General features: G+C 28.9%; 1 protein-coding gene across 3 annotated transcripts in view; it reads right to left on the bottom strand.

The window, feature by feature from the left end:
• Nucleotides 1–677: 677 nt before the first annotated feature.
• The window catches only part of LOC132946433 (proton-coupled zinc antiporter SLC30A2-like), a 38337-nt gene continuing 22592 nt past the window's right edge, over nt 678–16422 (bottom strand). Inside the window, exons 1-7 of one of the 3 annotated variants that reach the window (XM_061016431.1) lie at nt 7776–7870; nt 6983–7218; nt 4781–4894; nt 4337–4637; nt 3146–3332; nt 1473–1713; nt 678–1042 (exon numbers count right to left, since the gene is read on the bottom strand). In XM_061016431.1, the coding sequence (XP_060872414.1) occupies nt 897–1042; nt 1473–1713; nt 3146–3332; nt 4337–4637; nt 4781–4894; nt 6983–7218; nt 7776–7855 (1305 nt within the window). In that variant the 5' untranslated portion in view covers nt 7856–7870 and the 3' untranslated portion in view covers nt 678–896. The other 2 variants (XM_061016432.1, XM_061016430.1) reach the window with 2 other exon arrangements.

Genomic DNA, 16422 nt, shown 5'->3' with positions numbered 1-16422 from the left:
TAAAAAATAAACAAATTTGTTGGTATATATATAAGGAAGAATCTTTTTTTCTGTGCATTTTAATAACTAATGATTTTGTAAGGTCAATTTATATATTTATCGTGATATGAAACTTTAAAAACCAAACAAGCGAATTTAAAATGTATTTAGGTACCTACTGGCTACTAAATAGGTTCATGACACGAGGCTAAATTATTCACATTAATGTATTAGATTTTGTTAATTTAAATCTATTTAAATCAGAGATATAATATTATTTATGATTAAAAAAAAATAGTTAAGCTAACCTATTATAGGTAATATGAAATAAACAATTTTTTTAATTGTATTATTTTAATTATTATTAAAAAGATATGGATTTGCTTATAAATTATATTTTACTAGATTTTTGAACTTGACAATTAGTTCTGATAAATATATTAATTATAGCATTGTTCAACGAATTTACAAGTCGCAAATACACAATAAAAGTTAAGTATACAACCAAAACATTGAATTTGTCTAAAATTATAAATTTAAATCATAATTTTGTATAGTATTACTATTGATTATAAACACTAACTAAATAAAAATTATCGTTTAAAAATAACCAACATTTACTACAGTTTATGATCTATACTAATCGTATACATATGATTTATATATAATATACATACACATAACCACATAAAAATATGTATAACAATAATATATATAATATATGGGTGATAAATACGTATAGGTATTTAGTATTCTCGCGGTAGAGAAACGATGGTTAAAATAATATGTTTTATATACAGTGTAATAAACAATAATAATATTATTATAGGAAATTATAATAAACACGTAAGGTGAAGATTTTTGGTTGGGGGAGGGAGGGTTGTGAGGGCTCCAGTTGTGGATGGACAACCGTTTCATCAGCAAATGGGCGGCTGACATTGTTTGCAGTTCTCCATCTGAGTTTCGAATTCTTCGATTTGTAGCGTGCAATCGAAGAAATTGTACTTTTTGTACATCCTGCGCGAAGCTTCTTTCAGAACTGTAGTAGTGTTCGCGCCGGGCCCTTTAAATAAAGAACACACACACAGGTGATTAATAAACTCACCCAGATGCGATCATAATATATTATATTAATATAGGGTATGTCGTGTACATCAGCTGTTCTCGACTGCATTTCTGAGGCCGCCACCCCCTATAATGTCACCGAAAATGTATGGCAACCCTTTTATTACGGTATCATTAGAAAATAGAAAGTAGATATTTATTGGCAAACCCCAGTTTGAGAATCGCTGGACTGTATGTATATCATAATGGAACATAATATTATAAAGCGACAATATTATTCTTTGCAACGGTCACCGAGGAAATTATATTAACCACGTTAAAAGACAATCGAAAGTCTTCTCTCTGTCTGCACCATGAGTGACCGTTACTAAACACTTATCTTATCACTGCATGATGTGCGCATAAACGACATCCATGATTATACTCACTGACAGCCAGATGGGCGGCCAAAGCAATTTTGTCCGGACTCAGGGCCCACACCCTGAGATTGTGCACCCTAACCACGCCGTCGATGCTCATGAATGTCTCCAGGACATCTGAGAAATTCACCCCTTTCGGCATGCCTTCCATCAACACTATCATGGTATCCCGGAGTATGTTGAACGTAGTGACCAACACTAATAAGGAAAACATGAACGTACATATTGGATCCACGATTTTCCAATCAGGCTGAAAAATTAAATAATATTATTAGTATAGGCGTATAATATTTCTATAATGTGTCATTTGTATATAATATTATATATTTATATCTTATATTATACAACAATGAAGATAGTTGGTGAAGTGCGATTTAAAAATATAAAATATGTATTTTTAATTTAACATATTTTAGTATTCAACATTCAAGTACTAAAAGTAGGGATGTACACTTTAAGGTAAAAATACGTTCGATACATTTGGTTGCTTCTATTTTTATCACGTAAATAAAAGACCAATGAAAAGTTAAAGAATAGTGGGTATCTATGATGTATATTCTTTGAAAAAATTAAAAAAAAAGCAAAAAAGTAAAATATTTTTTAAATCCGGCGAGATATGAAACGAACTTGAACGAACGAATAATGATTAAGGCGGTACCTTAATTATAAGTAATGAAAAACCAAAATTCACAACGCAGAAAACAATAATTTAAGTCGACGATTGACAACTCCGTGAGTTATATATTAATATTTTACTGACACGATACTATATTATATTATATTATACAATATACCTCAGCTCACGTACAAGGTTTAGGCGAACTGCGTGACGTATTAAACTATTACACTGTATACATATTATTTACATTACAAACCCCGAAACGTACCCATTTTATTCTACTCGTATATACGTAAAATATATTGTGTAGTTGAATTAAGTGTTGGAAATTATAACGATACCTGATATAGGTAAACGTTAGATGGGGAATACGAATGCATTACGAGTTCGCTTTAATCAAATATATCGCAAACAAACACCGTCCTTGTTGAATTAATTAAAAATTAATACGTTTGCTTATGTCGATTCATACGCGTTTCGTGCTAAACGCGGTGTTAACGTCAATTCCTTACTGCGGTTTACAAGACTTACTATATATTATTATGTAAAACAACATTTTTTTTAAAAAACTTTTATCACACAATTACTATGCGGGAGGAATGGGATGGGGGGGTGAGTGTTTATCAAAAATAATATAATACAATTCTTTAACGTGACGGAGTATAATAATCGTTATTAGGCTTGTCGTACACTGCACAGGTATAGATATTATATAGGTAGTTACGCATATCGCTCGGTATCAAATATTTTGTGGATCAGTAACATAGCCTATACAACATTACAAAAGGATATATTCAATATGGGTACTGAGACTCAAAATTGTGCGCACGCTGATAGCAGTTTTTTCAACACTTATACAAAATGCGTTATATAATAATCATTGTAATACTATCTGTATACAAAAATAGCCCAAAGAGTTAGATAAGAGGATTAAAAAAAAAAAAAAGAATCAAATACCGGCTAGGAATTTTATGTCCATTAAGTATTCAGCGAGCGTTGAACATAAAACGTGCTGGGTGGCACGTATTCGCTCTTAATATAATTTAGTTACCTATATACTTACTCTAAAGTAAACGATAACGGCGGCAATCAACACGCCAAGGCTCTGAATAATGTCTCCGAGGACGTGTATGTAGGCGGCCCTAACATTGATGTTGGAAGTGCTCCGGCCGGTCGCCTCGTCGTGGCTGTGCGACTCGATGCTGCCGCCACCGTGAGAGTGCGAGTGCTGGTGAAGCGTCAAGCCCATTCTGTAACAATACAAAACGAACGCAATCGCGTGAAAGCGACATTAAAATCGGATCACAGCTATTATAATATTAATATTATTATAAATATTATTAATATTAATATCAATATTATCATATTCATACATAATATTATGGTCGGGTCGAACGAACGATCAATAAAAATGTATTGATAGTGAGCTCAATGATGGTCCCTTGGACATTATTTAGTGGCCACTGGTCCATTGTACTTGGACAATTACATTAATTTTTCACTCGACTATATTTGTAGTAGGTATATTTAGACATTTAGTATATTTAGATTAAATTCTGTAGGCAATAATAATTTTAAATATGCATGAAATAGTAGTGGCCATCTATATTTGTTCAAATTATTTTTAAAAAAAATGTTTATTTTTCCTTATTTCTTAAATTAATATTTTTGAAATGTTGCTTGTATAAATATTTTTCTATTTTTTTGATATAATTTGTAATATATTATCTAGATTTTAAATTAACTATCATAGTTTTAATACACGTCTTATATCATAACATTATCTGCAGAAAAAGGAGATTAATAAACACGTGTGCGTACAAGGCCGAATCTATAATTTTTTTCAAGGTAGGTGTGGGGAGTCTAGTCGAAGATATTTTTGACTATTTATTACGTCATTATATTGTCATCAAAAAAAAAGGGGCTGATTCCCGTGGACCCCAGATAACATCTTCCTTGCACACTATATTTAATTATTTTATTGGATTGATCACACACGCGTGGAGGCCTACGGCATGAGAGATCGACCGCTATGGGGCTAAAATGTATTATCTTATTGATCCCTCCTCCGATGATTGAACTACAATTTTCCTAAGCCCACGTGACTACCGCAGCTTCGATCATTCATAGTTCAATGATCACATAGATCGCGATATATACACGTCACGCGATAACGATAAATATTATTGTAACATCGCTTCGCCATCGCGCATATCGCGTATTGCACGTACGTACAATAATATTATATACTCACACCAAGTTGACGCACAGTCCGACGGCGGACGTGATGAGCATAATGTCGGCGTCGATGGTGTATGTCATGTCTCTGAGGCGCTCGACGGCCAGGTACAACAGCACGCCGGTGACCACCCAGATGAGGAGAACGGACGTGAGGGCGCCCAACACTTCGGCCCTGTACCATCCGAACGGCATCGACTGCGTGGCCGGCCTCGAGGCCACCCATATGGCGCATAGTGATATCATGAAGCTGGCAAAGTCGGTGAGGAGATGTGACGCGTCCGTCGCGATCGCCAAACTGCTCGACAAATACCCTCCTGTAGGTACACGTAATATTAATATCTAATATAATATATCTAAAATATCGGTGCAATAGTATGTTATTATATACACGCCGTGCGCCTATAATGCACACCGAGCGTTATATTTTAAGTATGAATAATTCCCGCCCAAAACTCACCGACTCCCTCTCCGATCATGAACAGGAGACATAGTATGCTGGCAAATATGAGTTTCCGCCTGGCCTTCTGACTGCTCGACGTACTCTCTCGGTTCGGATGACAATGTTCATTGACTGCGAATTATACAAATCGATTCGTTGTTAGCGAGGTGTGTGGGCTCAATATTATAATATATATCGACTCACACTAATAATATTATGTTAAAATAATTTTTTCCCATTTCAAAATATCTCGAGAAACATAACATGGAAATAACATTCCCGAGATCGTTTAATTTATGTATACACAGCGACAGCTATGTGTTATATTATATTTACTAGCAGATTAGGCATAATCTGTGGATATACAACGGGCTATACTCTGTGAGTATAGTAATAATATAGGTTCGTGGGCGATAACACTTCATAGTGTCTAACTTAACCTGGTAGGTACTCGACCATGCAAATACATTTTTTTAATTTTTGGGGATATTTTTAATTTAATATCTATAATTGGGATAAATATAAATAACAGCATAAATAAATATTATATACATAATATTTCTTTATATACAGAGCGATTCGCCAAGCATGATCACTCCCCTTTTTCTTCAATAATGCAGTTTTTAAAAATTTAATAACTGAGAAACTACTCGTTTTGAAAAAATTATCCACTAAATAATTTACAATAAACAAGGAAAAATTTAATAATTTGAAAAAAAGAAAAACAGAAATTTGTTTCTCCAAGGTGCACTCTTTATAAAGTGCAAATAATTTAAAAAATACCCTTAAGTATGTATAAAAATTCTGTTTATTTGAATAGAATTCATTACTAAACGAAAAATGTAGATGATCATTTTTGGTAAATCACCCTGTATTATATACAGGATTATAAATTATAATATATCAAATATTTTATAAGAAAATAAATATCTTACAACAAAACAAATTAAAATTATATACATGATTAAATACTTAAATAATATTTCAAATAGTTTTTCAGCCTCACGCCTTTAATGATAATTTACTTTTTCACAGGTCTTCAATTTTAGATTCTGAGTGGGACGATATGAATTTATTGGTTTTATAATAAAGTGTATTTTTTAAAAAAAATTTTATTTGTGTCTGGTCACCTTTTAGGACAGTAAAAATGCTTAGATTTTCTTCAACAGCACCTTCTTTGATAATAAAATGAATGTATAGTTGGTACTTTGGGGGCAGAAGTAAATAATTCCCAAAAGTTTTCAAAAACGCCAAGAAACATAGAAAAAATTAAGGAAGAACGGAAATCTTCACGTAAAATCGGTTTTTGATTTTGGTGAAACTCTAAAAAAATTAACCGTAGATAAATGAAAAGTTCACTAAATGTTTTTATTATCATTTTCTATACACCATACAGTTTTAAAAATACTTTCACATGCTTTGAGCTGTTTACACTTTATATAGAGAATTTTCCAATCTTTTTAGTTTTTTTTTCTTTAAATGTCAACTACATTTTATTCATTGGGTCAAAAAGGTTGAAAATTGAATACAAGGCTCATAATATATTCATTATAAAATTGTGTTTCAATGAAAAATCTTATCAAAAAAAAAAAACAGATATTATATAACACTGTATTATCATTAATTTTGTTACATTCGTTTAATCTAATCTTTTTGTGTAACTGTATATTATATAAAACATTATACAGTAAATGCTGTATTTGTAGTAAAACGTTCAATAGTTTAAAGTGTTATTCAGAATACAATTCGCTGTTTTATTGATATTTTTGCTACCGGAAAATGTACCTAAATTTGTTCACATTAAAATACACCACTTATTATCGGTGTAGGTAGTTACTGTAATCTGCCTAAATTTAAGTATATATATAGGTGATAAAACAATAAACGTTAAAACGTCAACACTTAACGTGTTAACGTTTTAACGTTTTAACGCACTTTCTACGTAGAAACAGTTTTTTTTATGTATTCATCATTCATACCATTTTGTTATAATATTATGATCAATTAAAAACAGTTTATTTCTATGAAACCAAAATTATGGTAATTATTTTAATACTTAAGTGAAGAAATTTAATAGAATCGCGTCTCCGCGTAGTTTATCGATTTCTTATTTTTAATAAGACTGCAGTAGACGTTATTATACTATCTATCTGCATGACGATATCACAAAATATGTAAGTATGTAATATTATGTTAAGTAGACCGTAGACGGGCACTTACAGATTGTGATGGGCGGTTTTGCGTCTACCGGGTCGGGGGTTTCGTGGTTGGAATTGCTGTCCTCGGTCGACACCTGTAGAGTGGCGCAACAGCCGGACGGTTTGCCATGTATGCAGTACACTAATTTACCAGAACCGGTTGACGGTTGCCGCACAAAAGCTCCGGTCATCGTCGGTGTCGTGCTCATGAACACGACGTCTTCATTAACGGACCCGTACTTGGAACTTTCGCCTAACCTGCAAAAAAAAAAACGATAATTATTATTCTACCACTGTAAAACGACACACACACATCGTGACATATCATCGTTTATAGAACGATAGATACAAGTATAGGTAATTTTGTAAAATGAAAAAAACCGTAAATATACATCAAACGTTGTTGTAATAAGTTATGATACATAAACAAGAAAAACTCGTATGCATAAAACGGGTATAAAACACAAACGGAAAATAATATTAAATATTAAAGCACACGCAGTCGTTCCTTACAGTGGAATAAATTCGTTTTCCATGGTGCATTAGGATCGACAATTCGCTGTGTAAGACTTCGGCGAAACCGCTATATATTATAATAATTATGTTATTATTATATTATATTATTACAGCCAAGACCGAAGAACATCGATATACAACGATAGAACGAAACACTATGCGCACAATCGCACTGCTAATATAGCGTAGCAGTCATATCTACGTCATGCAACAATCGAAATTTAAAATATAATATTCGTTTCGAGACAAGAAAATACGTTCAACAAGTCCCATTTTTCAGTAACGACTATAATATTTACCGATGGAATTGGTCCGATAAGCACTCTAATATTGAACATATAATAAAGTGGAAAAAAAATATATTGAAATTGTTTTCCATGTTGTTATCTACACTAATTATGATGATACAACCCTGGAGGGGGTTTCGCTTCCACCCAACAACTACGTTGCCATTGCGCTCGAGATTTGAGATTAAAACGCACCTGTAGTGGTAATAATACCTTATGGTATTATTACTATATTTGTTCTGCATTATTTGAGATTATTTTCATTCAGATCCGTATAAGTATAACAGCAAATAAATCTTTACAGTGGCACTCAGACATGCTTTTCTTGATGTAATATTTTAAGTAAACGCGGCAACGCATCACGTATTTTTATAATAATCCATACATGAAAACGGTGACACGAATAACCTTTGACTCTCATTATCAACACTGTTTGGCCCATTCAAATGTTTATCTTGAAATGTAATGTGCATACTACATATTTAGTTTCTGTTTTTTATATAAATTATAAATTAACAAATTCAAATAATATGATGTAGGTACCTATCTAACTATATAAATGTGAAATGAAAATATCTGTACAGGCTAAACTCTGGAACTACTTATCAGATCTTCTTGATTTTTATTTTACATGAAAGAGTATTTCACGGAGAAGGTTTCTATGAAAGAAAATTTTAGGAAAAGTGGGAAATCTGAATTCCTGAAAAAAATAAACTAAATTATAAAATAAAAATTTAATTTATTGTTGCAGATTAAAATAATAATAGTGTTGATATATTGGTTACTACTTGCTATTGGTTAATCGGGCATGTTTGTTGATTTGTATTATTATCTTTTGTCAATATATAGATATAGATATATATATAAATGAATGTTTGTGGGTACCTAGATTAGACCTCTAGGAAAATAAGATAGACTAATTAAAAAAAGGGTTAAATTTGTTTTTTTATTCATCGGATTTTAGTATGGTTAGGTTAGGATAGAATTTCTTATTAATTGATTATATTAAACCACCGTAGGTGGAATTAAGTAAAAACGACAAACTTGGTATAACTTTGATACTTTAGAGTTAAATCATATACTTACGTACAAACAGCACGGGGTCCGCGATCTACCGCAGGTAGATTGCCTACCTGATAATATAGTGCTGTGAATCAGAATTTTTATTCCGGGAAACGGAAAAGTTGAGATAAATTTTGAACACCATACACCGAATATTAAATAACCAAATGAACAAAGTTTGAGTCATAGAGAGTTGGTATATTTAACGCCTAACGGGATCAGCTATTATACTAAATAACTAACAAATATATATTATGTATGATACCTACAAACAGATTAAATAATGTCTAGTAAAATAAATATGATGAATTGTAATCACACATATATTATTTAAACAAGTAAGAGTTAAAGGATGACGACTATAATGTATAGGGTATGTTTATTTAAATGTTTGAATTATAAATAACAAACAAAAGCTAGGTGTGTGTGTCATTGGATGGCAATAATATTGTGTTCATGAATAAATTATAATTTAATAATTATTCGTAAGACAGAAACGATTAAAAAATAAAAAGTCGACTAATGTTTTGCAATTTGTGTTTGACTTTGACAATTTCATAAATGTTATTATTATATATTACTAAAACAAGTATACAACAAACCAAAAACTCTATAATTTTTTAATCAAAATAAAAATTATTAAATACGAATATTGAAGCACTTGTTGAGCCATAAAGTACATTTAGCTTTTAGTATTTTAATGAACTTATTATAATTATAACTAAACTGATTATAAAAAACAAAAATAATATAGCCATACTCAAGATTTATGATGCTATACATTATCTTAATAATACTTGTACAGTAAGTTGTACATCCTAAGCGACTTAAGCCACCCCACGAAGACGGAGGAAGCGTTAGGTGAAATCATCACAGATGCTATTTATAAGTTTTACAACGCCCCTAGACTTATAAACCTATATTGTAAATAAACATTTAAAATTTAAATAATATGTATATGTATATACATTTGAACTCTTATTCGCTATTACGTATATTATGTAAAACGATATACCTATTAAATTTAAACCAATGTAAAACTTTATAGGCTAATTACCCTAATTTGTTAAGCCTATATTCCTAATAAAAAAAATAATACTTGTGTAAGGTATTTTATTTGATACAGTGTTTTCTAAATTGTATAAATATAGTGTTTAATAATTGAATTTTAAACTCCATCACAATGTATAAGACATAAGTATACCTTTTTGTAAGAAAAAAATATAACTTATAACTATAACTTATAATTATTAAACATATGATTATTTCATAACTTTATTAGCATCACCTAGTATAATATAGCAATAAATATTTAAATTATGGACTATGGTATAAACTATTAAATAAGTAAGTAATATTATAAATTAACATTATAATAAATCATCTTTATGGTATGCACATACTTCTCTTATAAAAAAATCATATCAGGTGTACAATAGAGAAATTAGTTGAATAAAAGTAGTTGATTTGAATTATAGGTGTAATCAAATTTATACTTAAAGCCATACAAAAAAATAATTTAGAGAAAAGTAAACGTTTTCATTTAAATTAACAATAGAAACCAGGCATTCATTTTATGAAAATCGATACAAAGTAATGGGTAGGTAGGTATCTGATAATAACTATAAAGACCATAAATTAAAATTTAAAAAAATCATAATGTAAATTACGCGTATCAGCGGGCCAGTTAATAAAAGTAGAAAAGCTCTCTGTTAAACTAAAGCTTCAAACTAAGCTGTTAAATAATTAGTACGTAATAAAACAATCCGAAATCGATTAGTTCAATGATTAGATCGTGACACAGTGTATTCAGAATTTATTGTATTCGACATTGGATTTAATAGTCCATGATCAAACATTTCGACAGACATTTTTAAATTAACATCAGGCACTAACCTTGACCGGAAACGTCAACGTTACGCTAATAATTTTCATTCGCATAAAGATTTTCAAAGGATTTTTGACCACCTATAAAATATAAATAATTACACTAAAAGTAATTTTAGTTTAATATGAAATTGCAGGCTTAAAAGACAATAAGATGCATTATTGTTGCTGTTGTAGTGTTGTATAATACTTGTATAATAATATTATAATAAGTAACTAGGTACAAATTGAACATTTTATGAATGCTTTGTATTGAAAGTATCGAAAATGAAAAAGTTATGCAGGTTTAAATGCCGTATGTAGTGTGTAGATACACATAGTGTTCCAGAAATTTTTACTAAACACTAACAAAATATTCAGTAAACTAGTTACCTATATGATTACAGTGAAACTTCCGTATAACGACGAACTTTCATTTAACAAAATGTTCCGTTAAACGAAATATTTTTGATAATCAGACCAAATTAGAACCAAATTTATTCAACTGTATTCAACAAAATTCTCTATAATATGAATTTTTTTAATGCCCCATGAGACTTTGTAATGCAGAAGTATCACTGCATTTCACCAAGCATGCTCACCCCCATTTTTTCTTCAATAATGAAGTTATTCAAAATCTAATTTTTAGAATTTTTAAATATACTTTAAGACCATATTTTCAATTTTTTGAGATTTTTCATACTACTTGAGGAGTGAAGATACAAACTTCTGTTTTTCAAATGAGAAAACACATTTTCAACAGTAAATTATACAGTGGATAATTTTTCTAAAATTTTTGAGTTATCAGAATCAAAATTCGTACGAGTAGTTTTTGAGTTTTTCAATTTTGTGCTCGAAAGATAAATCCATGGCTTCGTAATTCACCCTGTATATATATATATATATATATATATATATGTGACGTGAAACATACATTTAAATTTAATCACAACTGTAAATAATAATCAATTGGTATATTTAACATACATTGCTCAATATGAAAGATACACAGAGGGACGCGGAGCTCCTCTACTATTTTTATTATTTTTTTTGCATTCCCCAACTTTTTTTTTTACTTGGACGGGGAGAGGCATCACAAACTAATACCCAATATAATTTTTATTAAAATGTGGTTTGGATTTAAATATTGTTGTCAATGCGATATATTTAATTAATTTTATATTTTTAATATCAAAAATACCTACATTTTGGTTTTTGGTATTTACGGGTCTGTGTTAAATAATTTTGAACTTGGAACGCAGTTTTAAATCGTTAGTTGTGCTCCTCTACTTAATAATTTCAATTCGAGTACTGATAATATATGTAAAGGGAAATGGTCAATATACATAATAAACATAGGTATAAAATACTAAAAAAAAACTTTGATAAAACTTGTTTAAATTAACTACTAATAAAACTGTTACATAACATTCCAAATAACAGAAATATAACCGATAGTCAATAGCTGGTTGTTAATTTTGAATAAATTAGTACGTAATAAACAAGAGTTATTATAGGTAATAGTATATTCATACCAATTATTATTATTATTATTAAATAATTTTTATAACATGACTTTGAAACAGAGTTTTGTTATATTCAATTTTATATAAAAGTAATATCATATATCCCCTATTTAATTATTTCATAATTTATATTTAATAAGCTTAAATAATCGTAAAATAAATACTTTAAAAAATTGTGATATTGAAAATATAATAAGACTTTTGGCTATACAATAGACAAGAGTTTTCATAATATTGTTTTAATCATATCTCATAAATCATAATACATATAACATTTTAAATCGTACATTTAAATTAGAGTTATTTCATACAAACGACTTACGTATCTACTTAATAAATGTATATTCAACAAAGATGAGGAGAGAATGAATCTATCTAAATAAATCTATTTATTCATATAACTGAAGGCGAATTTAGGCCACGTCCGTCCAACTTCCTAGCTTATCTAATAACAATATTATTGTTTTAGAGTTAACATTACGTTTATGAAAATCAATTAACAGTAATTAACAAACTACAAATTTGCAACTCTTAATTGTCAAGCTAATTAATACTGTGAGTGAAAGCCTGCAGGCGTGTACCTGGCGGGGACGAGGATGACCTCCTCCCTGAGCCATGCGAAATTTAGTTCTTCAGTTACAAAATATCCATTATTCTGAAGTTCTCATTTGAAACTGTCTTATTAACATTCTATATATTATATCTATATTAACATTTTATTCAAGTAACTTTTTTGTTGGTAACTCTTCGTAGGTTGTATTTTCAGCTGTGTTCGAATAAAATATATAACTTTATTCAAACTTTTTATAAAACTATATTTAGGTAGGTATTTAAGTAACTCAATTACTTAACACCTAGCTTCTGCTTATTTCTTTTGTGACTTAAGGTATTGTTTATTAAATTAAAAACCTAGTTTAGAATTAGAATGGCTAATCATAAACTTACTGGATTGGCACTTTTAAATAAACGACACCGCAATGAACACATTTTATATTAGGTATAAAATGTTTGATCGTTTTACTGAATGAGTTATGGATTTTGTTATTTAGATATTTTCTAGTTTTATAATATTATATGTACAATTTTTATATCAAATAAATTATAATTTTGAATTATGTTTTCAGCGAGATATTTTTAAAAATTTTATGTTTTTAGCTAAAAAATCAAAATGACACCAAACATATGGTATTCTTTTTTATCATGATGTTGTTTTTCGTAAAAAAAACAATAGTATAATAGTATAATTATATAAAAGTATACCTACTAAAAAGTAATTAGAAATGTCATTAGAATTTTTCTGATTTTCTAATTAAAGAAAAATAGAAGAAAACTGTCAGAATATAAAAGATTTTTGCATTAAAAGAAGTATGGGCGACTGATCACCGGTTTACACTCACAGTCTTACCACAAATATCCAAACAGTATTATCTAACCACAAGCTATAATTATGTAAAATTTATCATGATACGGATTTATTATAATCACTGTTTTATTTCCCTTTATAACACCAGAAATTAAAAAAGAAATTTTAATTTTAAATAAAAAGAAAAAATACTACTTTAATACTACTAACATAATATAAAGTCATCGTGAATACTACTTAAGTAATTACAATTGGATTAAATAAAATGTATTACCTAATTATTTACTAAAAATATCAAATCGTTTACCTTAAAATTAATGTCATGCATTTTACAAGTTTTTTATTAGCAAACAATTGTTTAAGTTGTTAAACTAAATACATAATATGTAGCTACGCAATGTGATATGTGAAAGTATTAATCTTATTTCAAGATCCATCCAATTTACAAGAGCTCTCTGTATATAATTGACGTTTATTATAATACAATCTATATGCATACATATAAATATTACCAAAAGTGCCACTTCCTCGAAGTGTTTAAAGACTACTTGACCTTCAATGAGAGTCAAGGATGAACAAGTTATTTTAAACTAGTCTTTTAAGTTAAGATAGTTAAAAATAATAGGTAAAACTATTTTAAAAGTACCAATAAACCAGTGATGAAAGATCTTATATATTATATAATTTTCACCTTTTTTTTTCTCTGGTTAAACAATTAATATTGAATACAATATTTTCAGTTTAGTTTAATATAGAAATTATTATTATTGAAAATGTATTTCTAGTAATATTATAATATATAGGTTTATAGAAAAAAAACTATAAAGTTTGAAATACAATAAAAAGATTTAATTTGTTATTAATGAATTTTTTCAGCTAATCGTATACATATACAATACTATCTGTAGGTACTAAAATATATGAAAGGCATTAGTTTGTATATTATGTGTGTATAACAACTGCAGCTGTTAGTAACTAATGGTAATTTTATTGGTCGTTATTTTGTTGTCTATATGAAAATAAGCAATAAAATCGAATAGCTACGATCGATAACATAATAAATGTACATTATAATTATTAATTATTGATAGTCACATACACAATTGTAATATTATCGATCAATAGTGATAAAATGAACAGTAAATTTCGAAAAAATCGTTAGAAATCGAGTAAATAAAAAATAAAAATAAGACTCCGCTGTATATTTTTGCAGCCCTGCGATAAACGCGATCTGCAGGTGCCTTATACGTAAAAACCGGACGACCACCGACATCATAGTAAATTAAAATACTATATAAATCTCTCGCCAGTGTTTGTTTTCGATTTTATAATATATTATCATACGTTTATACAACAGTTTGTGTTTACTTACATGGATCACAAGCGGGTCGTGTATTTTTCGAATAAAGTCATGGCGGTATTATGTCGACAAAAAAATGAAGGTGTGTGTGTGTGCTGTGTTACAGCGTACCTACACAGTTCACACATTATAATATCATATTATATTAAAAATAAATTAAAGCACTTTCTGTGAGTGTGAGTGTATAGTCGCGTATTAATAACACGATAGACTATACAGGTGCGATAAACAAGCGAAAATAGCCACCATACCGTATCCATGCATTTTATTATAATATAGGTGTACATAATATTATAATATTTACTATCAGCAAATAGGCCCCACGAATTTATAATAATAATAATGTACTCGAGAGATAGGAAGAAAGAACGCGGCGGATGACAACGATTGGAAACAATATACTAATATTATTTATATTATAAATCATATTATTTTTATTAATAACAATATAATATTATGATTTGCCGGTCGCCGCCAGACGCCTGCAGTGTTGTTGTCATCCATTTTTTTTTTTTAATACGCAAACACTAGAACAGCTATTTATGAGACTAAAATTTAAATGTTTGCATGAAATATTGAATAATAGTATAATAATCCTCACCGACTGCAGAAAGTACGAATTACAACGTCAAAAATTCAATCTAACTCACCATCTCACTGAAAACCGCAACATCGATACAACCAACGTTCTCAAATTCCTAAGGGATACAGAACTTCATAAAGAAATTTAATATATATTATAAGTATAATGTACCTACCATATTTAATGTAACTTTTATATTATGAATATAAATACTATGTAACATTTTTTTGTAGCCAATGGCCCATAGTTGTCGAGGCATTTGTCACAATAAAAAAAAAAAAATAGTATAATACTATGATAATATATTGTCCCGAAATACTACAAAACATACTTTTAAAATAAATTAAATTAATAATTGTTGAATGGCTAATCTCTCTATTTCATATATACCGAAACAAAGTAGGTAAATAATATTATACTTAATTCTCCATCAAATGTATTAAAGTCTGCTCGCTGTATACAAAATATAGATTATTTTAATAAAATATGTTTAACAGATAGTATGATATAATAAACTATATAAATATAATAATCACCATTGTAGGGAATATTTTACTTGTTTAATCTATTATAGCCTATATAGGTATTAGTTCTTCTTTTTTTCATATATACAAGGTGTAACAGAACCTGACAAATGAAAACCTAACTTTTGTTCTAATCAATATTTTAAAATTTGTTTTTTCTAGTTAATAGACGCTCACACTACAATATTTTATTTGTATTTTTAGTTACTGACAATAAAAAATTTTACAATATATTACAATTTTTTGGAAAATTCAAAATATTCAATATGTTAATCTATTATTTAAAAAAAAAATGTATTTTATTTAAGTCAAATAGCTTTTTTTTACAACTATTTTAAATATCAATATTTATTTTTAGTAAATTAATTTGAAACT

Source organism: Metopolophium dirhodum, chromosome 6, assembly GCF_019925205.1.
Source record: "Metopolophium dirhodum isolate CAU chromosome 6, ASM1992520v1, whole genome shotgun sequence".
Lineage (NCBI taxonomy): Eukaryota > Metazoa > Arthropoda > Insecta > Hemiptera > Aphididae > Metopolophium > Metopolophium dirhodum.
The sequence above is the reverse complement of the archived record's forward strand: the minus strand, read 5'-3'. Positions and strand labels throughout refer to the sequence as shown.